The sequence below is a fragment of the Chiroxiphia lanceolata genome, unplaced genomic scaffold, assembly GCF_009829145.1.
Source record: "Chiroxiphia lanceolata isolate bChiLan1 unplaced genomic scaffold, bChiLan1.pri scaffold_91_arrow_ctg1, whole genome shotgun sequence".
NCBI lineage: Eukaryota > Metazoa > Chordata > Aves > Passeriformes > Pipridae > Chiroxiphia > Chiroxiphia lanceolata.
The window spans coordinates 362-23202 of record NW_022476545.1 but is presented as its reverse complement, the minus strand read 5'-3'; the positions used below and the strand labels follow the sequence as shown (position 1 = coordinate 23202).

Below are 22841 nucleotides of genomic sequence, written 5' to 3'. Positions count from 1 at the left end.
AAACCGCGGAGCGTTTAACGCGATTTTGTGACGTCCTCGGGATCACGACGTCACTCATGGGCCCCGTGACGTCACGGAGCACACACACCCCACACCCCCCCCCGTCCCCGTGACACCCCCTCCCAGACACGTTCCAACCCTCTGGGATCCCCCCGTGCACACAAAGGAAGCGATGTCACAAAAAAATCTATTTATTTAACAAAACATAAGAGTTTCACCCCAAAACTTGGGGCTCCATCCCAAAATTACCCATTATCCCCCCAGTTATCCCCTCCCCAGAGGGTCACCCCCCAAACCCATCATTGGGACCCCCTTGGACACACTCAGACCCCCTCGACACCCCTGGAGACTCCCAGGGGGGCTTGGGGGGTGTCCAGGACCCCCGTGGAGACCCCTCAAAATCACCCCCCCAGTCAAACCCCAAAAACAGCCCCCCCTCAGAACAGGGGTCAGACCCCAAACCCCCTCCCAAACTCAGACCTCCCAGGACCCCCCTCAGTTTCTGCCTTTAACCCCCCAAAACTCCCTCTGGGGGGGTCCAAGATCCCTCTGAAGCCCCCCCAACCCCTTCAGACCCCCAACCAACACCAGGGCCCCCCAGTAGCACACCCAACTCCCGCCCAGACCCCCCAAACCCCAGAAACCCCTCCTTAACCCCCCCAAAGCCCTCCTGTCCTGACCCCCTTGGGGACCCCCAGGGTGAACCCCCGTGCCCCTCCCGCAGCCCCAGCCCCACGAGTGCCTCTCCCAGAGCCCAACCCACCCCAAAACCCCCTTTAACCCCCCCGCCCCTCCCCAGCCGTGTTTCGGGCCGTCCCCGGGGGTCCCGGTCCCTCAGGGCCCCCCCGGGGGGGGCAGCTTGCCCGTGATCTTGTTGGCCCCCTCGAGGAGGGCGTTGTGGATGTCCTTGGCCCCCCCGATCTGGGCCTTGATGAGGGGCAGGTACTGGGTGTAGGGCAGGGGGGGCTCCCCGGGACCACCCCCCCCCTCGCCCTTGGGGGCCGCCGGGACCAGGGCGGGGGCGTGTTTGGCGCTGTCGAAGCTCTGGGAGAGGCACTCGTGGGCCAGGCGCTGGGGGGGACACGGGGGGGTCACCTGGGGGTCCCTGGGAGGTCCCCGAGCTGAGACTGGGGGAGTTTCGGGGGATGTGAGGGGGTCTGGGGGGGTTTTGGGAGAGTCACTCTAGGGCCAGGCGCTGGGGGGGCACAGGGGATCATCTGGGGGTGGTCCCCAAGGTGGGACAGAGGGGGTTTGGGGGCATTAATGTGGGTTTGGGGGGTGGGTTTGGCTCTGGGAGAGCCACTCGTGGGGCTGGGGGGGGACACAGGGGGGTCATTGGGGGGGCCCCAAATTGGTACTGGGGGGGTTGGGGGAAATTGGGGGAGTTACGAGGGAGGGGAGTTTGGGGCTGTTTTTGTGGTAATTTGGGGTGGTTTTGGGGTATTTTTGGGTGGTTTTGGGGGGTCTCTCACCAGGCACAGCTCCAGTTGGTCACAGAGAGCATAAAACTCCTCCAGGCTCTTGTCGAAGCGCTGCAGGGCCCCGTCCGCGCTCTTCCTGAGGGAACTGGTCAGACTGGGGGGCACTGGGAGGGACTGGGGGGAGCTGGGGGGGACTGGGAGGGACTGGGATGGTACCGGGGCGGTACTGGGATGGTACTGGGATGTACTGGGAGGCACTGGTCACTCACTGGCCGCTGTCGATGCTGCAGTTCTGCACCAGGTTTTGCGCCGCCACCTTCATCAGGCTCTGAGGGGGTCGGGGGTGAGGGGGGGACCCTAAAACTTGGGGAGACCCCCCGAGGGAGGGACACGCCCCCTCAGGGGACACGCCCCCTCCCAATGACAAACCCCGCCCCTTTCCCCACACAAACCACGCCCCCTCGGTATCGGACCACGCCCCATTTCACATCAAGTCTCGCCCCCTCAGGCACCGCCCACCTGCAGATCGCGCCCCCTCCACGCCCCGCCCCTTATTTAAGCCCCGCCCACCTGCAGGCTCTCCTTCAGCTGCGGCAGCAGGACCCGGAAGCGCTGCACGGGCTCGAAGTCCTGCTGCGCCTGCGCGGCCTGCGCGGGGAGCGCGGGGCCCGGAGCGGCCCCGACCGTTGGGGGGGGGCCCGGCCCCGCTCCTGCCGCCGCTGCGGGTCCCGCTCCCGCTCCGGGCGGCCCCGCGGGAGGAGCGGGGGGAGGCCCAGGGCCGGGCCCAGGCTGAGGCGGCGGCGCCGCCATTGTCGTCCCCGGGGCCGCTCCACTTCCGGCGGGCGGCGCGGCGGGCAGTGACGTCGCTGGGAGCGCGCCGGAAGTGGCGGTGCGAAGATGGCGCCCACCATCCAGACGCAGGCGCAGCGCGACGAGCCGGGGCACCGGTAACGGCCGTGACGTCACCGTCGTGACGTCATGGGGCAGTACCGTGACGTCACGCGGAGCGCGGGAGCCCCTCCGCGAGGTTTGGGGGGTGCCTGTGACGTCACGACGCCGATACATAGGGAGGAATGGGGGGGGTCCCCGTTGTGACGTAACGGCGCGCGCGGGGATGGGTAGGGGTCCCTCGTGCCGTCATATTACACTGATGTGACGTCACGTGGAGCGGGGGGAGTCCCCGGGGGTTTGGGTGGGCTGGGGGTCCTCCGTGACGTCACGGCACCGCTATTTGGGGAGGAAAGGGGGTCCTGTTCTGACGCCATTTATATGGGGAGGGTCGCTCGTGACGTCATAACCCTCCACCACCACCCCTGTGCCCCCTCCAGGCCCAGCTCGCACCGGACCCTCCCCGAGAGGTGAGTGGGGGGCGGGGGTGGGGGTTTGGGGAAAAACCCCTCCCCGATTTTGGGGGTAGTTTGGAGCCCCCCCCGTTCTGGGGGTCTCTGAGCCCCCTCCCCCCGTTTTGGGGGTCTCTGACCCCCCCCCCCCGTGTCTCCCCCAGGTCGGGGGTCGTGTGCAGGGTGAAGTTCTGTAACGGGCTCCCCGACATCCCCTTCGACCCCAAGTTCATCACCTACCCCTTCGACCAGAGCAGGTTTGGGGGTCCCCAAAAATGGGGGGGGGGGCCCAGGGGGGCTGGGCTGGGCTGGGGGGTTGGGGAGTCATTTTGGGGTGTTCAAGGTGTTGGGTGTGTTTTGGGAGATGTTTTTGGGGATATTTATGGGGGTATTTTTGGGGTTGTTTGGGGGTGGGTTTGAGGTGATTTGGGGATGTTTTTTCTGTGGTTTTTGGGGTGTTTTTGGGGGTGTTTATGGGGGTATTTTTGGGGTTATTTGGGGGTGGGTTTGAGGTGATTTGGGGATGTTTTTTCTGTGGTTTTTGGGGTGGTTTTGGGGGATGTTTATGGGGGTACTTTTGGGGATATTTCCGGGGTGATTCGGGGGGTACTTTTGCGATGGAGTTGGGGTGATTTTGGTGTTGTTTTGGGGTGATTTTGGTGTTGTTCTGGGGCGATTTGGGGTCTCTCCCCCAGGTTTGTGCAGTACAAGGCCACGTCCCTGGAGAAGCAGCACAAGCACGACCTGCTGACGGAGCCGGATTTGGGGGTGACCATCGACCTCATCAACCCCGACACCTACCGCATCGACCCCGGGGGTGAGAGCCCAGAGACGGGGCACAGCCCTGAAACGGGGGGACAGCCCCAAAATCGGGGCTCCGAGGGGACCCCGGAACTGGGGGGAGACCCTGGAATTAGGGGGTTTTTGGAGCCAAACCCCCCCTTTCCTCCCCAAAGTGCTGCTGGACCCGGCGGACGAGAAGCTGCTGGAGGAGGAAATTCAGGCCCCCACGAGCTCCAAGAGGTGCCCGGGACCCCCAGGGACCCCCCGAGGGGCTTTGGGGGGGCTTGGGGGGATTTTTGGGGTGGTCTGGGGTCTCTCACCAGACATAGGTCCAGTGGGTCACACAGGGGGTTTCGGGGGGTGTTTGGGGGGTTTTGGGGGGTCTCTCACTGGGCACAGGTCCAGCTGCTCACACACGGTTTGGGGAGGCTCGGGGAGGGGGGGGTGGGGGTCCCCAATGTCCCCCAAATCCCCCCTTCCCCCCAGATCCCAACAACATGCCAAGGTGGTGCCCTGGATGCGCAAGACCGAGTACATCTCCACCGAGTTCAACCGCTACGGCGTCTCCAACGAGAAACCCGAGGTCAAGTGAGTCCCTGGGGGGGTTTGCAGGGGTCTCTGGGGGTGCCCAGGCCCCCCCCTGACCCCCCCGGGCCCCCCCAAGGATCGGGGTGTCGGTGAAGCAGCAGTTCACCGAGGAGGAGATCTACAAGGACCGGGACTCCCAAATCGCCGCCATCGAGAAAACCTTCGAGGACGCGCAGAAGGCGGTGAGGGGGGGCCAGGGGGGTCAGGGGGGGTCAGGGGGGTGGTTTGGGGGGTGGTTTGAGGGGCTCAGGGGGCACTGAGGCTGCCTGTGCCCCCCCAGATCACGCAGCACTACAGCAAACCCCGGGTGACCCCCATGGAGGTGATGCCCGTGTTCCCCGACTTCAAGGTGAGGGGGGGATTGGGGGGGAGACACATTTGGGACCCCCAGGGGTTATTTGGGGTGGGACACACATTGGGGGGCAGGAGGGGGGTGTTGATGGAGGGAGGACATGTTGGGGACTTTGGGGGGTTATTGGGGCGGGGGGGACCCAGATTGGGAACCCTCAGAGTGGGGATTTGGGGGGTGGGACACAGGTTGGGGGGCAGCAGGGGGTTACTGGGGGGGGACACGGACTGGGGACCCCCAGGGGGGGATTTGGGGGCAGGGGGACACAGGTTGGGGGGCAGCAGGGGGTTATTGGGGGGGGGACACAGACTGGGGACCCCCGGGGGGGGATTTGGGGGCAGGGGGACACACTGGGGACCCCGGGGGTGGGATTTTGCCTCCCCAAACCCCCCATTTCCCCCCCACCCCCCCAGTTTTCCTCCCAGTTGTGCTCCCCCTCCCTTATTTACTCCCCCTCACCCCAAAACCCCCCTCCCACCCCCCAATTTCCCCCCCCAGATGTGGATCAACCCCTGTGCCCAAGTGATCTTCGACTCGGACCCGGCGCCCAAGGACACGTCGGGGGCCGCGGCCCTGGAGATGATGTCCCAGGCCATGATCAGGTGCTGGGGGGTCCCTGAGCCCCTCTGGACTCCCCCGAGCCCCCCGAGCCCCCCTGACCCCCCCTGCCCCCCAGGGGGATGATGGACGAGGAGGGGAACCAGTTCGTGGCCTATTTCCTGCCCGTGGAGGAGACGCTGAGGAAGAGGAAGAGGGACCAGGAGGAGGACGTGGATTACGCCCCTGAGGACGTGTAAGGGGGGCCCCCAAAACCTGGGGGGGGTGTCCCAAAACCTGGGGGAGGGGCCCAGGAAGCCAGGGGGGCCCTTTTATAGACTAAATGGTGGGGGAGAAATGGAGCAACACCTTGACAGACCCCGGGAGACTTTGGGCAGGTTTTGGGGGGAGTCTGGTGTGGAAATGGGGGGGGGGGCGGTTTGGGGGGCTCTCCCCGGCCCCCCCCAAGCCCCTCCTGTGCTCCCCACCAAGCTACGACTACAAGATCGCCCGGGAGTACAACTGGAACGTGAAGAACAAGGCGAGCAAAGGCTACGAGGAGAATTATTTCTTCATCTTCCGTGAGGGGGACGGGGTTTATTACAACGAACTGGAGACCAGGTGGGACTGGGGGGGACTGGGAGGGACTGGGAGGGGACTGGGGGGGGACTGCGGGGGACTGGGGGGCACTGGGAGGGACTGGGGGACACTGGGAGGGGACTGGGGGAACTGGGAGGGGACTGGGGGAACTGGGGGGGACTGGGGGGCACTGGGAGGGACTGACGGACACTGGGAGGGGACTGGGGGGCACTGGGAGGGACTGAGAGGGGACTGGGGGGGACTGGGGGGCACTGGGAGGGGACTGGGAGGGGAGTGGGAGGGACTGGGAGGGGAGTGGGGGAGACTGGGGGCACTGGGAGACGCCCCCAGATCAGCACTGGTTGGGCGTTCAGAGGGATCTGGGGTGGTCCCTGGGGGTCCTTTGGGGTCTCTGTAGTTTTGGGGTGCCCCAAGGGGGGTCCCTGTTGGTCCGTGGGGGTCCCTGGGCCCCTCTGACCCCCCCGTGCCCCCCCAGGGTCCGGCTGAGCAAGCGCCGGGCGCGCGCCGGGGTCCAGTCGGGCACCAACGCGGTGCTGGTGGTGAAGCACCGGGACATGAACGAGAAGGAGCTGGAGGCACAGGTGGGATTTGGGGGGGGGCCCCTGACTCCCCCTGACGCGCCCCCCGGTCCCCAATTCCCCCCAAAACCCCCCGACCCCCCCTTTCTGCCCCCTCCAGGAGGCCCGGCGGGCGCAGCTGGAGAACCACGAGCCCGAGGAGGAGGAGGAGGAAGAGCTGGAGGCCGAGAAGGAGGCGGCGGGATCAGGTCCAGGGGGGTCCCTGGGCGGGGTTTGGGGGCTCCCCTGTCCCCCCCCGGCCCTGGAGGGGTTGGGCAGAGCGTTGAGACCCCCCCCAAACCCCTCCTCGTGCAGACGAAGAGCGTGAGAAGGGCAGCGAGAGCGAGGGGGCCGCGAGCGGGGACGAGGAGGAGGAGGAGGACGAGGCCGAAGGCTCCGGCAGCGGCAGCGAGCGCGGGGGGGGCTCTGCCCGCAGCGAGGAGGAGGAGGAGGCCGAGGAGGAGGAAGGGGGGGCCCGGGGGGGTCGCCGGGGGGGCAGCGATGCCGCCAGAGCCGCCCGCGACCAGGAGGAGATTTTCGGCAGCGACAACGACGACGAGGAGGAGGAGGAGGAAGAGGAGGAGGAGGAAGGCAGCGAGGGGGGGGCACCCCCACGGAGCCCCCAGCTCAGCGCCAGCGAGGAGGAGGAGGACGAGGAAGAAGAGGAGGAGGAGGAGGAAGACGAGGAGAGTCCCAGCGACGCCTCCGACTCCTCCAGCGAGTGAGGGGCTGGCGTGTCCCCCCCGGCCCCCCCCGGCCCCGTTCTGGGGTAAAAAGCAGCCATTGTGGGTGTTTTTTGTGTTTAATAACGTTCATGGTTACCAGCCATATCATAACAAAAGGATTCATAATAAAATGTATCTAAAATAACGATTTTTTTCTATTTCGGGGCCGCGGCGCTACAAAGGGGGGGGGGGCTGTACCGAGGGGGGGGGCCCGGGGCACCCCCAACCCCGGGTTGGGGGGGGGGGCTCAGCCTGTACCTAAATTTGGGGTGTCGTCCCCCCCACCGCCCCCGCCACCCCCCGGGGGGGCTGGAACAGAAATAATATTAATAATAATAATATAATAATAAAAGAGGGGGAAAATGAACCCACAAACCCCCAAATTCTGGGATCCTTAAAACGGCGAAAACGCAACAAACCCCCCCAAAAAACCCCCCCTGTAGTGTCATGGCCCCCCCCCCCTTGCAAGGTCATCGGCCTGGGGGAGCCCCTCCCTCACCAGGGACCCCCCGAGCCCCCCCGGCCGTGGGGGGGGGAGTCGAGGGGAGAGGAAGGGTTTTAACCCCCTCCACCCCCCCCAGATGTTTTAGGGACCCCCCCGGGGGGGCCATGGGGGGGGGGCAGGAGGAAGGGGGTGTTAAGGAGGTGCCCCCCCGATTTGGGGAGGGGGGGGCAGCGCCATCAGATGGTGGAGGTCTTGTCTGTGCCATCTGTGGGGGGCACAAAGGGGGGGTCAGGGTGCTGCGGGGGGGGTGGGGCTGTGTCCCTTTGTGCCCCCTCCCCACCCCACATCTCCCCCGACACCCCCTCGTGTCCCCCAGACCACCAACCCCCCCATACCCCCCCCACGTCCCAGTGCCCCCCCCAGACCCCTCTGTGTCCCCCAGACTCCTCGTGCCCCCCCCACGCCCCCCAGACCCCCCATGCCCCCTGCCGGACCCCCCCCATACCCCCCCCAGACCCCCACACCCCCCAGACCCCCCGTGCCCCCCCCAGACCCCCCCGTACCCCCCAGCGCGTGCTCGGTCATGCTCAGACACAGCGACTCCAGGGTGGGGTTGATCTCCAGGTCGGTGCCGGGGAGGGGGCACTCTGGAAAGGGGGGGAAAACAGAGGGTGAGACTCCCAGACCCCCCCAAAACCCTCCCCGGAGTGACCCCCCCACCCCCAAACGGGGAGTAAACAGTCCTTCCTGCCCCCCCCCCCCTTTGGGGTTTCCCTCCCCCACTTTGGGGGGGTCCTCTCGTCATTTTTTTTGGGGGTGGTCCCAACCCCTCCTGTGTTCCCCCTCCTTCCCCAAAAGATCAAACCCTCCTTCCCCTTCCCCCAGGAGTTTCCCCCTCATTTTTGGGTGCCCCCCCCGCCCATTTTCGGGTCCCCCCGATTTCTGGGGTCTCCCCCCACCATTTCTGCCCCCCCCCTCCCATTTTTGGCCCCCTACCCTGTGGGAAGGCGAGCAGGGCCTGTGGGGAGCTGTGCACGGGCAGGGAGTGGGTTCTCTGCACGGCGCTGCGACCCCCGGGGGACCCCCCCGGCCCCCCCCCGGCGCCGAACCACAGGCTCTGGGGGGGCAACAGGGGGGTCAGAGCAGAGGGGACTCCCCAAAACGGACCCCCGGGGGGGAGAAGAGACCCCTCCCGCAAATACAACCCCACCACGGAGCCCCCACCCCTCCCAAAATCCCACATTGCCCCCCTAAATCTGCTCCCTCCCCCCAAAATCCCACATTGCCCCCCTAAATCTGCTCCCTCCCCCCAAAATCCCACATTGGCCCCCTTCATCCACCCAAATCCCCCCCTCTGCCCCCCCAAAATGCCCCCCACCCCCCAAAATCCACACATTTGTCCCCCCAACTCCCTCATATCTGCTCCCCCAAAAATCCACCCCCATTTGCCCCAAACCTCCACACCCCAAATGTCCATCCCCCCACACCCCAAGATCCCCCCCAAACCTCCTCCCAGACCCCCCCAGCCCCATTTCCTCCCCCCCAGGACCCACCTGGCGGCCCTGGGAGCCCAGGGGGGGGGCTCCGAGGGGGGGTCTGGGGGCGGGGGCCCCCCCGGGGGGTCCCAGCAGCCCCAGGCGGGCAGGGGGCAGAGCCCGGGGGGGCAGCGCGAAGGGGCGCCCCCCCCCCCCCGCCGCCCCCCCCCCACAGAGCCAGCTATGGGGAGAGAGTTGGAGCCGAAGGCCCAGCTGGGGGGGGAACAAATTGGGGAGAGTCAGGGGGGCAAGAGACCCCCCTAAATCCCCCCAGAACAGGAGGATAATCCCAGGACCCCCCAAATCCCCCCAGGATACCCCCACCCCCCCAGTACTGGGGGGGTCACCCCCCCAACCCCCCCCCCAGGACCCCCCAAAAGTTGGGAGAGGTCACATCCGGGGGCCCCTTCTTGTGGTGACATGCGGGATCAGGGAGGGGGTCCCAGGGGGAAATGGGGGTCCCACAGCCCCTGGGGGGGGTCCCCGAGCCCCCCACGTACCCCTTGGGGGGCCGGTAGCCGGGGGGGGCCGTCCAGGGGCCCCTTCTTGGGGAAGGCGCGGAGCAGCTTCAGCACCTGCTGCTTCCAGGACAGGAGCCGCTTCTTCTGCGTCTCCGTGAACGCCTGGGGGGGGTCAGGGGGGTCACCCGGGGCCGAGGGGGGGTCACGGAACCCCCTCAGCCCCCCCTGGACCCCCCAGTACCTCGTGGCTCAGGCACTTCTCGAGCAGCTGGAGGTAACTGGTGATGTTCTCCTCGTCCGGCCGCGACACCAGGAGCTGGGTGCACACTGCGGGGGGGTCAGGGACCCCTCCCCAAAACCTGGGACCCCCCCAAACCCTGGGAACCCCCCCCATCACCCTGAACCCCCTCTGGAACCCTGGGACCCCCCCCCAAAAACCCCAAACCCCCTCTGGAATCCTGGACCCCCCCTCCAGAACCCATGGAACTGCCCTGGGATGTCCCTGTGGGGGACCGACCCTGTGCCCCCCCCAGCTCCCTGTGCCCCCCCTATGCCCCCCCCAGCTCCCTGTGACCCCCCTGTGCCCCCCCCAGCTCCCTGTGACCCCCCTGTGCCCCCCCCAGCTCCCTGTGCCCCCCCTATGCCCCCCCCAGCTCCCTGTGACCCCCCCGTGCCCCCCCCAGCTCCCTGTGCCCACCCTGTGCCCCCCCCAGCTCCCTGTGCCCCCCCTATGCCCCCCCCAGCTCCCTGTAACCCCCCCGTGCCCCCCCCAGCTCCCTGTGCCCCCCCTATGCCCCACCCAGCTCCCTGTGACCCCCCCGTGCCCCCCCAGCTCCCTGTGCCCCCCCAGCTCCCTGTGCCCCCCCTGTGCCCCCCCCAGCTCCCTGTGCTCCCCCTGTGCCCCCCTCAGACTCACCCTTGCCCATGACCCGGGTGAACTGCCCCGGGATGTCCCCGTCAGGGACGGGGGCCGCGGGGGCCTCGGCGTCGGGGGCCGGGGGGGGGGCAAAGGCGTCGGGGGGGGGTCCCGGAGGGGCCCCGTCGGGGGTCCCGGGAGGGGGAGGTGCGGCCGGGGGGGGCCGGAAGGCCTTGATGGGGGTCACCAGGATCTGCTGCAGCTCCTGCAGCGCCGTCCACAGGTTGCCCCCCTCGAGGATGTCCTGGGGGGACACAGTGAGGGGGGAGAGAGCGTCAGAGACCCCCCCAGGGACACTTGGGGACATCGGGGACCCCCAAAAACAGCCCCTGGGGACAGCGGGGGTGACCAGGAACATGGGAGAGACCCCCCAGGGACACCAGGGACCCCCTCTCGCAGCCCCTGGGGACACCGGGACGTGGCAGGGGGGAGCTGAAGGGTCCCCCAGTGTCACCAGTGTCACCCCTGGGGAACCAGAGGACCACCCCAGTGTCCCCCCATGGGGACCCCAAGACCACCCAGTGTCACCCTGGGGGGCCCCCCCGTGCTCCCAGTGCCCCCAGTGACCTTCTCCAGCGCCCTGAGGACGCTCTGCCGCTCCCGCAGCTTCTGGATGCTCAGGGCGATCTTGTGCCGGGCGCCCTTGGTGACGTTCTGGGGGGGACAGCGGGGGGGTCACGGCCCTGCCGGGGGGCCCAGGGACACGGGGGGGTCCCGGGGACGCCCCCAGCCCACCTGTGACTCCAGGTGATGCTCCGTCAGCGTCATCATCTCCTCGTAGCTCATCTGGGCGAACAGCGCCGCGTACTTGTGCAGCCGCAGGCTCTTGAGCCACGAGGGGACGTCTGGGGGGCCGAGGGGGGCTGTGAGGTGGCAGCCCCCCCCAAAGAACCCCTAAACCCCCCCAGAGCCCTCCCCCAGCCCACCCTTCATGCCGCTGCCGTCCTCCTGGAAGGAGTTGCGCCCGCCGGGCTCCTCGGTGTGTTCGCTGCCCGACGAGGCCACGCTGCTCTGGGGGGACAGGGGGGCGTGTTCCCCAAACGGGGGGGGGGCCCTGGGGGCCGCGGGGGGGTCCTCGGGGCCCCCGCCCCCCGCCCACTCGCCCCCCTGGCCGGGCTGGGGGCTGCCGGGCACCAGCGACAGCGAGCGCTTCAGGGGGCTGGGGTGCAGCTGGCAGGGTAGGGCTGGGGGGTACAGGGGGGGTCAGGGGGGCTGGGACCCTCCCCAGACCCCCAAAGCCTTGCTGGACACCCGGGGCCCCTCCCCGTTCCAAACTCGAACCTCCAGACCCCCCTGCACACACCGAGGGTTGGTGCCCCCCCAACCCCTCCCCGTGTCTCCCGGGTGCCCCCCAGCCCCTTTTCCCCCCCTCCCCTTCAACCCCCAAGGTGCCCCCCAGCCCCACCTCCAACTCCCTTCCCGTCCCCACGTCCCTCCAGCTTCCTCCCTGTCCCCCAGCCCCTTTCCCCACCCCGCACTCGGGCCCTTCTCCTCCCCCCCAGCCCCCTCCCCGTCACCCCCCCGTCCACTCGACCCCTCCCCACGCCCCCCCCAGCCCCTTTCCCCCCCAGTTCGTCCCCGCCCGTGCCCCCAGCCCCCGTCCCCCCCCATTACCTCCCCCCGCCCCGTGGTACGCGGGGTGCCCGTTCTCGCGGGGCGGGGCCGCCCCACCCCCGGGGGGCTCCGCCCAGGCCCCGCCCGGCTCGGGGGGGTGCTCGGGGGGCCACTCGTGGGCGGGGGGGCGGCGCGGGGGGGCGGCGCCGGGGGCCAGGCGCTCCTCCAGGTGGCCGAGCCACAGGGCCAGCGCGCTGCGGTCGTCGGCCGTGGTGGCGGGGTGGATGAGCGCGTAGGACAGCAGCTGCCGGCTCTCCTCCACGCAGCGGTTGCTCTCGATGGCCTCCGCCAGCACCTTCTGCAGCCGCTTCATGTACTCGGCCTTGGCCGCCGCGTTGCCGGGCTGCAGCAGCGGCAGGTGGGACAGCAGCAGGGACACGGCGGCCTCGGCCGGCTCCTGGGGCCACTGCGAGATGGCAGCTGGGGACAGACAAGGAGACAGGGTCACCATGGGCTCCTGGGGCCACCATGGGCTCCTGGGGCCACTGCGAGATGGCAGCTGGGGACAGACAAGGAGACAGGGTCACCATGGGCTCCTGGGGCCACCAAGGGCTCCTGGGGCCACTGCGAGATGGCAGCTGGGGACAGACAAGGGGACGGGGTCACCATGGGCTCCTGGGGCCACCATGGGCTCCTGGGGCCACTGCGAGATGGCAGCTGGGGACACATGGGGGGACGGGGTCACCATGGGCTCCTGGGGCCACCAAGGGCTCCTGGGGCCACTGCGAGATGGCAGCTGGGGACAGACAAGGGGACAGGATCATCATGGGCTCCTGGGGCCACTGCGAGATGGCAGATGGGGACACACAGGGGGACGGGGTCACACGGGGCCAGCAGGGCCAGCAGCAGGGACATGGTGGCCTCCTGGGGCCACCAAGGGCTCCTGGGGCCACTGAGAGATGGCAGCTGGGGACAGACAGTGGGACAGGGTCACCACGGGCTACTGGGGCCACTGTGAGATGGCAGATGGGGACAGAGGCATGGGCACAGGGTCAGGGGGCTCAGGGACACGCAGGGACTGAGGACAGGGACAGGCAGGGACAGAAAACAGGGAAATGCAGGTTCTGGCTGTGCCTCTCCAGCCCCTCTCTGGCCAGCGAGTGCTTGAGGCAGAGCAGGACACCCCATATCGCCCTCAATGACCCCATAACCTCCATGCAACCCCCTCAATGACCCCCCCGAGCCCCCCCAGCCCCTCACCGGCACTGTTGGCCTCGGCCTCGCGCCGGTGGATGTCGGGGCAGTCCTGCAGGGAGTGCTCGAGGCAGAGCTGCAGGAACCGGGCCTGTGTCCTCGTGACCCGTTTGAGCAGCGCCAGCAGAGCCACCGTCTGCTCGCACTCGCTCCAGCCCCGGAACCACCCGGCCACGATCCCCACCTGGTCCCGGAACATCATGGCTGGGGGGGCGCTGGGGGGGCCCTGCCCCCCCTCAGGTGCCGGGGGGGCCCCCCCGGGCCGGGCAGCGCATGGGGGGCTGTGCGGGGGGGTCCCGAGGGCCCCCCGGCTGCGATGGTGCCGCGGGACCACCCCGGAGGAGCCTGCGGGGAGAGGGCACACGGGGGGATTAGGGATGGGGGTGTGGGCTCCGGGACCCCCCCCACGGGGAAGAGGGACCCCCCGACAGGACCAGGGACCCCCAAAAGGTTCCTCCCCCGAGGGGGACAAAGACACCCCGCCAAGGACAGGGACCACCCCCCCTCCAAACCAGGGACCCCCCAAAAGGGACAGAGATCCCCCCACTGGAAACAGAGACCCCCCACGAGGGACCAGGGACTCCCCCCGGTGGGGACAGACACGCCCGAATGGGGACAGGGACCCTCCCCACGACCCCCTCCCGGGGCACAGGGACCCCCCAGGGTGGGCACGGGAGCCCCCCAACAGGGACCAGAGATCCCCCCCAGGGACCGGGGCCCCCCGTGAGGAACCAGGGACGCCGCAGGACCCCCCCTGTGCACCGGGACCCCCCACACCCCCTCAGCACGCCTGTACTCCCTCTCCCCCTCCGTCCCCCCACCGTTTTCCCCCGGGACCCCCAAAGCCCCGGCCGGGGATTGGGGGGGGGGAGGGCGGGGGGCGCAGGCCCGGCGGGGCCGGGGCCTGCCTGGGGCGCTGTGCCGGTGTCGAGGGTGCCCCGGGGATGCCCCGGGGGTGTCCCAGGGTGTCCCGGGGGGGTTTGGGGGTTCCCGGGGGGTTCCGGGGGGTCCCGGGGGTCGCGGCCGCCCCTCACTCACCGCCCGCCGCCGCCGCGCAACGTCAGCGCGCACGGCACGCACGGCACGCACGGCGCGGCGTGGCTGCGTCACCTCCCGCGCGGCCAATGGGGGAGCGTGGAGCGGGCGCGGGGACAGCGCGAGCGCGGCCACGCCCCCGCCCGGTGGGAGCACACGCCTCCCGCCGTAGTTCGACCAATGGGAGCCTCAAGACGCGGCGCTGACCACGCCCCGTCTCTGTCGATCGGGAGGCCGCGCTCACAGCTGCATTAGGCCACGCCCTCCCGCTGGCCACGCCTCCACGTTCGCGCGGGGCTTGAAGGGGAGGGGCCTGGCGGGGGCGTGGCTTGAAGGGGCGTGGTCGGTGTCCAGGGACCTCCCCAGTGTGTCCCAGTGTCCCCCCAGTTTGTCCCAGTGACCCCCATTGTCCTCCAGTGTCCCTCCAGTGTGTCCCGAGTGTGTCCCGGTGCCCCTCAGGTGTGTCCCACGTCCCCCCAGTGTCCCCCATTATGTCCCAGTGCCCCTCCAGCGTCCCCCCAGTTCCCCCAGTGTGTCCCAGTGTCCCTCTGGAGATGGAGGGACAGACAGAGCACGGAGGGCAGATCCTGGCCCATTCGTGTGTCCATGTGTCTGTCCGTGTGTTCGTGTCTGTGCATCCGTGTCTGTGTGTCCGTGTGTCTGTGTGTCCATCGGTGTGTCTGTGTCTGTGTGTCTGTGTCTGTGTGTCCGTGTGTCTGTGTGTTCATCTGTGTGTCTGTGTCTGTGTGTCTGTGTCTGTGCATCCATGTCTGTGTGTCCATCTGTGTGTCTGTCCGTGTGTCTGTGTCTGTGTGTCCGTGTGTCTGTGTGTTCGTGTGTCTGTGTGTCCATGTGTCTGTGTGTCCATCCGTATGTCTGTGTCCATGTCTCTGTGTCCATGTCTCTGTGTCCATCCGTGTGTCTGTCCATATGTCTGTGTCTGTGTGTCCATCTGTGTGTCCATGTCTGTGTGTCCGTGTGTCCATGTGTCAGCCCACGAGTCGGTACACAGGTCAGTCCCTGTGTCCGTGTGTCTGTGTGTCCGTGTGTCCACGTGTGAGTCCATGTGTCGGTACTCGGATCAGTCCCAGTGTCCGTGTGTCCACGTGCCTGTGTGTCTGTCCGTGTGTCCGTCCCTGTCTCCGCGTGTCTGTGTGTCAGTCCGTGTATTGGTACACGAGTCAGTCTGTGTGTCCGTGTGTCTGTCTCTGCGCCTGTCTGTGTGTCCGTGTGTCTGTCCGTGGGTCTGTGTGTCGCTCCATGGGTTGCTCCAAGGGTCTGTTTATGTGTCCCTGTGTCCGTGGGTCCATCCCTGCATCCGTGTGTCCGTCCATGGGTCCATCCCCGTGTCCGCGTGTCCGTGGATCCGTCCCCGTGTCCGTGGGTCTGTCCGTGGATCCGTCCCCGTGTCCGTGGGTCTGTCCGTGGGTCCATCCCCGTGTCCGTCCCTCCCCGCCCCTCCCTCCCCGCCCCGCCCGGCCCCGCCCCGGCGCTTCTGCGGCTCCAGCGGCGGCCGCGGCCTTTGGGGCGGCGGGTCCGGGGCTGCTCCGGGGCCCCCCCGGCCTGGGGACCCCCCCTCCCGGGACCCCCCTCCCGGCACCGCCACCGCGGCCCCCCCCCCCCGCAAATCCCGGGATCCATTCCCGAATCCATCCCGGATCCACCCCAGATCCATCCCCGGATCCATCCCAGATCCGTCCCCGGATTCATCCCCGGATCCATCCCGCTCCCTCCCGCCCTTCCCGGGATCCATCCCCGCATCCCGGTCCCTCCGGATCCATCCCGGTCCCCCCCCAGCCCCCCCATCGCGGTCCCCCCCTTCCCGTATCCCGGTGCTTCCCCCCCCCTCCGGTAGCGACATCCCCCCCTCGCCCCTCCCCACCCCCGTTACCGCCAGGCCCGGAGCCCCCCCGGAGCCCCCCCGGGGCCCCCCCGGTGCTCCCCCCGTGCCCCCCATGGCCCCCCGGTAGGGCGAGGCCCGACCCCCCCCCCGGAGCAGTGATGGGAACGTCCGTGGGCTGAGCCCCCCCAGGTACCGCCGGGGGTCGTACGGGGGGGGGGAGTGGGATGGGGGATTGGGAGGCACAGGAGGGGGGGCTCTGGGTGATGCTGGGATGGACTGGGCCATACTGGGATGGACTGGGATGGACTGGGCCATACTGGGCTGTGCTGGGATGGACTGGGTGATACTGGGCTGTACTGGGATGGACTGGGCCATACTGGGCTGTGCTGGGATGGACTGGGTGATACTGGGCTGTACTGGGATGGACTGGGCCATACTGGGCTGTGCTGGGATGGACTGGGTGATACTGGGCTGTACTGGGATGGACTGGGCCATACTGGCCTGTGCTGGGATGGACTGGGCCATACTGGGCTATGCTGGGCTGGACTGGGTGATGCTGGGCTGTACTGGGATGGACTGGGCCATACTGGGCTGTGCTGGGATGGACTGGGCCATACTGGGCTGTGCTGGGCCAGACAGGGCTGGACTGGGCGGTACTGGGGCTATATTGGCTTGTACTGGGCCTTACTGGGCTGTGTTGTCCTGTACTGGCATGTACTGGGCCATACTGGTCTGTGCTGGGCTATATTGGCATGTACTGGGTCATACTGGGCTGTGCTGTCATGCAGTGGCCTGTACTGGGCCATACTGGGCTGTACTGGGCCGTACTGGGCCAGGCTGCCCTGTAGTGGCCTGGACTGGGCCATGCTGGAATGTACTGGGCCATACTGAGCTGGGCTGTCCTGGGTCTGTATTTGCTCTGTATTGGTACATACTGGTCTGCACTGGGTTGTGATATGTCTGTGGTGGTGTGTACTGAGCCACACTGGGCCATGCTGGGCTGTACTGGGATGTACTGGGCCACACTGGGCCACACTGGGCTGTTGGGCTGTACTGGGATGTAGTGGACTATACTGGGATGTACTGGGCCTGTACTGGGATACGCTGAGTCTTACTGGGTCGTGCTGGACCATACTGGTCTGGACTGGGTCTGGACTGGACTGTGCTGCCCCATACTGGTCTGTACTGGTCCATACTTGGCCATGAACTCCTCTGCTCGTCCGTACTGGGCCATGCCGGGTTCTACGGGGCCACACTGGGACATGCTGAGTGTTACTGGGTTGTGCTGGATCATACTGGGCTGTACTGGGGCATACTGGGCCATCCTTGGCCATACTGGGCTGTGATGGCCTGTACTGGCCTTTACTGGGCTGTACTGGTTTGTACTGGTCCATGCTGGGCTGTGCAGTCTGTACAGGCTCCCATTGGGCTATACTGGGTTGTACTGGGCCATACTGGGCTGTACTGGGTCATACTGGGCCATACTGGGTCATACTGGGCCATGCTGGGCCTCATTAGACCGTGGATGGGTAATGGATGCTCCAGGATATGAGCAGCAGATACTGGTCTGGACTGGGCCATACTGGGGTGTGTGGAGCCATACTGGGCTGTTCTGGGCTGTACTGGGCCATGCTGGGCTGTGTGCTGCTCTACTGGTCTGTACTGGTGGATAGATATGGGTCCGTACTGGTCTGTACTGGTCTGTATTGGTCCGTACTGGCCCCTCCCCTGTCCCCACAGGCCCCGCGGCGACGCCCAGACGGGACCAACATGGAGCCCTGAGAGGAGGTAATGGGATCACTGGGATCACTGGGATATCCCTGGAGCTCATGGGAACACGTGGGATCACTGGGGTCACTGGGATCACTGGGATCTCCCTGGAGCTCATGGGAACACGCAGGATCACTGGGATCTCCCTGGAGCTCATGGGAACACATGGGATCACTGGGATCACTGGGGTCACTGGGATCACTGGGATCACTGGGGTCACTGGGATCACTGGGATCTCCCTGGAGCTCATGGGAACATGTGGGATCACTGGGGTCACTGGGGTCACTGGCATCTCCCTGGAGTTCACGGGAACACACAGGATCACTGGGATCACTGGGGTCACTGGGATCACTGGGATCTCCCTGGAGCTCATGGAAACATGTGGGATCACTGGGATCTCCCTGGAGCTCATGGGAACACATGGGATCACTGGGATCACTGGGATCTCCCTGGAGCTCATGGGAACACATGGGATCACTGGGATCTCCTTGGAGCTCATGGGAACATGTGGGATCACTGGGGTCACTGGGGTCACTGGCATCTCTCTGGAGTTCACGGGAACACACAGGATCACTGGGATCCCATGGAAACACATAGGGCACATGGGATCTCATGGGATCTCATCGGGTATCAGAGGATCTCATAGGACAAATGGGATCTCGTGGGGTCTTTGGGATCTCGTGGGATCTCCTGGGTCAGGCGGCACCCCACGGGAACACACAGGGCGTGCGGGGTGCCACAGGATTCCAAGAGCTCTCAGGGGATCCCTGGTGATCTGAGGGGATCTGGTGGGATACGACAGGTCCTGGCGGGATCTGACACATTCTGGGAGGCCGGGCAGGGTCCCCTGACCCCCCCAGCGCCCCCTGACCCCATCTCCCCCCGCAGGCGCCGCCGTGGGATGGCGAAGCTGCTGGTGCCGCTGGTGGTGCTGGGGGCGGTGGCGGGCGGGGCCCCCCCGGCCGCCCCCCGGTGCCCCCCACGCTGCCTGTGCCCGGCGGCGGCGCCGAGCCCGACGCTGCTCTGCGCCCGCACGGGGCTGCTGGCGGTGCCGCCCAGCCTGGACCGCGGGGCCGTGGAGCTGCGCTTGGCCGACAACTTCATCGGCGCCGTGGGCCGCGCCGACTTCGCCAACATGAGCTCGCTGGTGCACCTGACGCTGTCGCGGAACGGGCTGCGCCGCCTGGCCCCCGGCGCCTTCGCCGACCTGCGCGCCCTGCGCGCGCTGCACCTCGACGGCAACCGGCTGCCGGCGCTCAGCGGGCCCCAGCTCCGCGGGCTGGCCAGCCTGCGCCACCTCATCCTGGCCAACAACCAGCTGGCCGCCATCGACGCCGCCGCCTTCGCCGCCTTCGCCGCCACCGTGGAGGACCTGGACCTGTCGCACAACAACCTGCCGGCGCTGCCCTGGGACGCCGTGGCCGCCATGGCCAGCCTGGCCACGCTCACGCTGGACCACAACCTGCTGGAGCGGGTGCCGGCGGGCGCCGTGGCGCGGCTGCCGCGGCTGGCGCGGCTCGACCTCACGGCCAACCGGCTGCGGGCGCTGCCGCCCGTGCCGGGCCCGCCGGGGCCGGCTCTGGCGGCCGGGGGGAACCCCTTGCACTGCAACTGCGAGCTGCTGTGGCTGCGGCGCGTGGCGCAGCCGGGGCGCCTGGAGACCTGCGCCACGCCGGCGCCGCTGGCCGGGCGGCTGCTGGGCGCCGTGCCCGAGGAGGAGCTCACGTGCCGGGCCCCCGCCGTCACCGCCGCGGCCGCCCACCCGCCCGCCGTCACCGAGGGGCAGCCGCTGCGCCTGGGCTGCGCCGCCGTCGGGGACCCCCCGCCCGCGCTGCACTGGCTGGGCCCCGACGGGCGCGTGGTGCACAACGGCTCCCGGCGCTCCGTGGGCGCCGACGGCTCCCTGGAGCTGCGCGTGGCCACCCTGCGCGACCACGGCGGCTTCACCTGCGTGGCCGCCAACGCCGCGGGAGAGGCGGCCGCGCGCGTCGACGTCGTGGTGGTGCCGCTGCCGGTGCCGCGCAGGGACCGGGACGGAGACGACCCCGAGCCCGGGCCCGGCCCCTCTGACATGGCCAGGGCGGGGGGCAACGAGACCTTTGGGGGGGCGGGGCCCGGGGAGCGGCGGGTGGTGGCGGCCGAGGTGACCGGGTCCTCGGCGCGCATCCGGTGGCTCCCCCAGCGCCACGTGCCCGGAGTCCGGATGGTGCAGATCCAGTACAACAGCTCCGCCGACGACGCCCTCGTCTACAGGTGGGGGCTCCTGGGGGGGGTCCTGGGGGGCTTGAAGGGGTCATGGGACGGCCTGGGGGGCTCTGTGGGCAGGGTTCAAGGGGGTCTTGGGGTGTCCTGGGGGGCTTTGGGGGGTCCCAGAGGCAAACAGGGAGGTGATGGGAGGGCTCGGGGGTCTCACAGAGGGGCTCTGGGAGGTCCTGGAGGGCTGTGGGAGGGGGCAGATCAAGGGGGTCTTGGAGTGTCCTGGGGGCTCTGGACAGTCTTTGTGGGGTCCTGGGGAGCACTGGGAGGCTTCTAAGGGTGGGTTAGAGGCCACTGCGGGGGTCCTGGGGGCTCTGGAGAGTCTTTGGGGCGTCTTGGGGGCTTCTGGGGGGTCTTTGAAAGGTCCTAAGGAGGATCAGGGGGGTCGCAGGGGAGTCTTTGAGGGGTTCGGGGGAGGTTTGAAGAGGTCTCTCTGGCTCTTTGAGGGGGTTCAGAGCTGTCTCTGTGGAGTCCTGCAGGTCTCGGGGGGGGCTCAGGGGGGTCTTGGGGAGAGGGGGTCACACCCTCCCGACCCCCCCCAGGCTGCTGCCCCCCTCCACCCGCACCTTCGTGCTGCGGGACTTGGCCCCGGGGCGCCTCTACGAGCTCTGCGTGTCCGCGCTGCACGTGGCCGGGGACCCCCCCGCCGCCCCCCGCCCCCTCGGCTGCGTCTCCTTCGCCACTGCCGCCGCCCCCCCGGGCTGCGCCGCCCCCCCCCGGCCCCACTTCTTGGGGGGCACCGTCATCATCGTCATCGGCGCCGCCATCGCCGCCTCCGTGCTCGTCTTCATCCTCATCCTCACGGCGCGCTGGAAGGCGGCGGGGGCGCGGCGACCCCCGCCCGCGCTCACCAGCGTCTGCTCCCAGACCAACGGCGGCCCCCGGCCCGCGGAGCCCCTCGAGCTGCCCCCGCTGCCCCCCCTGCCGCCCGGGCCCGGGGGCGCGCTCGGGGAGGGCCCCGGAGGGGGTCCCGGGCTGGGAGGGTCCCGGGGGCTGTTCCCCAGCCACAGTTACCCCCGGCGGGCGCGCCCCCGACGCCACGGATCCCTCCCGCGGCTGGACGCGCCCGAGGGGACCCCCCTGGGACCCCTGCGCCCCTCCTTCGGCAGCACCCACTGGATGCTGGAGAGCACCGTGTGACGAGGGGGGGGCGGTGGGACCTCCGCCCCCCGCCGGGACCCCCCCGCCCCTCCTTCGGCAGCACCCACCGGCTGGGGGGGCGGGGGGAAAAGGGGGCTCTGGGGGCGCTCCTGGGGACCCCCGGGTGGTCCCGGGTGACCAAGTGCGCCCCTGGGTGCTCGTAGGGACCCTGGGGGCGGTCCTGGGGACCCCTCAGGTGCTCCTGGGAGCCCCAACGCCCCCCCCCCCCCCGGTGCCCGGAGCACCCCTGGGCGCACGAACGCGGCCCCGGCCCCCCCGGGGACCCCGTGCGCCATCGGGCCCCCCCAGGTGTCCCCTGGACCCCCCCCGCCCTGGGGGCACCTGTATGCAACCCTGACCCCCCCGTGGGCACCCGGGGGCGGGGACCCACACCTGGGGCTTATGCGCGCCCCGACACGCAAGGGGGGGTGTCTGGAAACGTACCCCCCCCCAAGCCCGGGGCAGGACACCCCCCCAGAGAGTCTGTGACACGCGTGTGCCCCCCCGCCCCACGCAGGACACGCACCTGGGACTTGTGTGTGCGCCCCAAAATGTGTGTGCCCCCTCAAGACACGCGTGGGGGGGTCTCCCCCCAGGAACTCGCGTGTGCCCCCCCCTCCCCGCCACGCGGTGCCCGGCGCGCCCCCCCCGCGGTGCCTTCGGCCGGGCCGGCGGGGCCGGGGGGGCCCCGCACACGCCACTGACATGTCTGCACAGATGACACGAGACCCGCAGCCCCCCAAACCCCCGGGGAGGGGGGCAAAGGCGGGGGGGCTCCCAGGAGGCCTGGGCCCCCTCCCCCGTGTGTCCCTTCCCCCCCCCCCCGTGGCCTCTGAATCCCCCAACTCGGCCCGGGGGCTCCTATCTGGCTGGTCTGGATAACCCGGGGGGGCTCCCCCAGCCCCCCCATGCCCATTTCTCCCCCTCCCCGCCGCCTCAACCCTCCCCCCCGTTTGCCCCTCCCTCGCCAAACCACCCCCACCAGTCCCCCCCCGCCAGCCGCCCCCCGGGCCCCCCCGCAGTGTTTAACACGAGTTTTTACATTAAAAACCTGTGGCCCCCCCGGGGCAGAAACACGCGTGTGAATGGGGGGGCGGTGTCTCGGGCGGGGGGGGGGGGTCAGCTCTGTGTGGAGGGGTCCCCCTCTGTCCGGGTGGGGTTCCTTATCTGTTGTTGGGGGTCTCTGCCTGGGGGGGTCCCCTCTGACCGCACAGGGGGGTTTCGAGCCCCCTCCCCGAGACTCCCCCACCCCGTCTGCCCCACCCGCAATGTGGGCGGGCCCGGGATATGCTAATGAGGGGCAACCCCCGCGGTTGCCATGGAGACCGCCGAGGGGAGATCGGCGGCGCCGTGACGGGGCGTGGCGCCGGCTCATGAATATGCAAACAGAGGCGGGATCCCCGCACTCGGGGCACAGGGGCCCCATCCCGGCCTTGGGTGGGGGGGACACGACAAGGGCGTCACCTGGGTCCCTTCCCGGGGGCTGGGGGGAGGTCCCCACGGGGACAGAACACCTGAGGCCCTCTCCGGGGTCAGGGGGGGCGTCCCAGTCACTTGGGTCCCTTCTCGGGGGGAGGAGCTGCACACTTTGGGAGGTCCTGGTCCCATCCTGGGGTGGGGGGGGCTGCAAACTTTGGGGGGTCGCAGGGGGTGGAGGGAGGGCACAGGACACGGTGGGTGTGCCACGGCCTTGGGGACACCCACACACCTGTGTCCCTTCCCGGGGTGGGGG

General features: G+C 68.8%; 4 protein-coding genes across 7 annotated transcripts; 2 read left to right on the top strand and 2 right to left on the bottom strand.

The window, feature by feature from the left end:
- Positions 1-175: 175 nt before the first annotated feature.
- Positions 176-2486, bottom strand: MED29 (mediator complex subunit 29). The gene is made up of 4 exons (XM_032677713.1): positions 1992-2486; positions 1691-1749; positions 1473-1557; positions 176-1071 (listed from the first exon to the last, which is right to left on the bottom strand). Exons 1-4 carry the CDS (start codon positions 2484-2486, stop codon positions 835-837), a joined length of 876 nt encoding a protein of 291 aa, XP_032533604.1. The 3' UTR covers positions 176-834.
- On the top strand, positions 2216-7045 carry PAF1 (PAF1 homolog, Paf1/RNA polymerase II complex component). Of its 3 annotated transcripts, none has more exons than XM_032677717.1 (14): positions 2216-2368; positions 2750-2779; positions 2926-3018; positions 3457-3578; positions 3718-3784; positions 4031-4132; positions 4209-4314; positions 4413-4481; positions 4980-5083; positions 5158-5274; positions 5511-5639; positions 6094-6199; positions 6297-6384; positions 6491-7045. In XM_032677717.1, exons 1-14 carry the CDS (start codon positions 2319-2321, stop codon positions 6898-6900), a joined length of 1593 nt encoding a protein of 530 aa, XP_032533608.1. In that variant the 5' UTR covers positions 2216-2318; the 3' UTR covers positions 6901-7045. The 3 variants fall into 3 exon arrangements, with proteins under 3 accessions (XP_032533608.1, XP_032533609.1, XP_032533606.1); XM_032677718.1 differs by lacking the exon at positions 2216-2368 and adding an exon at positions 2415-2517; XM_032677715.1 differs by lacking the exon at positions 2216-2368 and having other exon boundaries at positions 2631-2779.
- Positions 6959-14134, bottom strand: SAMD4B (sterile alpha motif domain containing 4B). Its single transcript, XM_032677714.1, is given in 15 exon segments — positions 6959-7610; positions 7909-7992; positions 8342-8462; positions 8899-9047; positions 9050-9093; positions 9381-9409; positions 9411-9503; positions 9583-9668; positions 10258-10501; positions 10825-10911; positions 10993-11102; positions 11184-11441; positions 11872-12291; positions 13072-13410; positions 14104-14134. Coding segments are annotated over 14 exon segments (1950 nt in total). The 5' UTR covers positions 13268-13410; positions 14104-14134; the 3' UTR covers positions 6959-7581.
- A 1888-nt stretch (positions 14135-16022) lies between these two features.
- LRFN1 (leucine rich repeat and fibronectin type III domain containing 1) lies at positions 16023-22069 on the top strand. 2 transcript variants are annotated; one of them, XM_032677722.1, is made up of 4 exons: positions 16023-16132; positions 17685-17731; positions 18602-19966; positions 20512-22069. In XM_032677722.1, the coding sequence occupies exons 3-4, from the start codon at positions 18615-18617 to the stop codon at positions 21107-21109; spliced, it is 1950 nt and encodes a 649-aa protein (XP_032533613.1). In that variant the 5' UTR covers positions 16023-16132; positions 17685-17731; positions 18602-18614; the 3' UTR covers positions 21110-22069. The 2 variants fall into 2 exon arrangements, with proteins under 2 accessions (XP_032533613.1, XP_032533612.1); XM_032677721.1 differs by lacking the exon at positions 16023-16132 and having other exon boundaries at positions 16393-17731.
- Positions 22070-22841: the final 772 nt, after the last annotated feature.

Bases quoted from the DNA above. Each gene is read 5' to 3' on its own strand.
- MED29 (XM_032677713.1), bottom strand. From the start codon at position 2,486: ATGTATCGGCGTCGTGACGTCACAGGCACCCCCCAAACCTCGCGGAGG. The intron at 1,750-1,991 runs GTGGGCGGGGCT...CGACCCCCTCAG, and splicing joins AGCTGAAGGAGAGCCTGCAG to AGCCTGATGAAGGTGGCGGC. The intron at 1,558-1,690 runs GTGAGTGACCAG...CAGTTCCCTCAG, and splicing joins TGCAGCATCGACAGCGGCCA to GAAGAGCGCGGACGGGGCCC.
- PAF1 (XM_032677715.1), top strand. From the start codon at position 2,691: ATGGGGAGGGTCGCTCGTGACGTCATAACCCTCCACCACCACCCCTGT. The intron at 4,315-4,412 runs GTGAGGGGGGGC...GTGCCCCCCCAG, and splicing joins TCGAGGACGCGCAGAAGGCG to ATCACGCAGCACTACAGCAA. The intron at 5,275-5,510 runs GTAAGGGGGGCC...CTCCCCACCAAG, and splicing joins GATTACGCCCCTGAGGACGT to CTACGACTACAAGATCGCCC.
- LRFN1 (XM_032677721.1), top strand. From the start codon at position 17,619: ATGGGTCCGTACTGGTCTGTACTGGTCTGTATTGGTCCGTACTGGCCC. The intron at 17,732-18,601 runs GTAATGGGATCA...CTCCCCCCGCAG, and splicing joins ACATGGAGCCCTGAGAGGAG to GCGCCGCCGTGGGATGGCGA. The intron at 19,967-20,511 runs GTGGGGGCTCCT...GACCCCCCCCAG, and splicing joins GACGACGCCCTCGTCTACAG to GCTGCTGCCCCCCTCCACCC.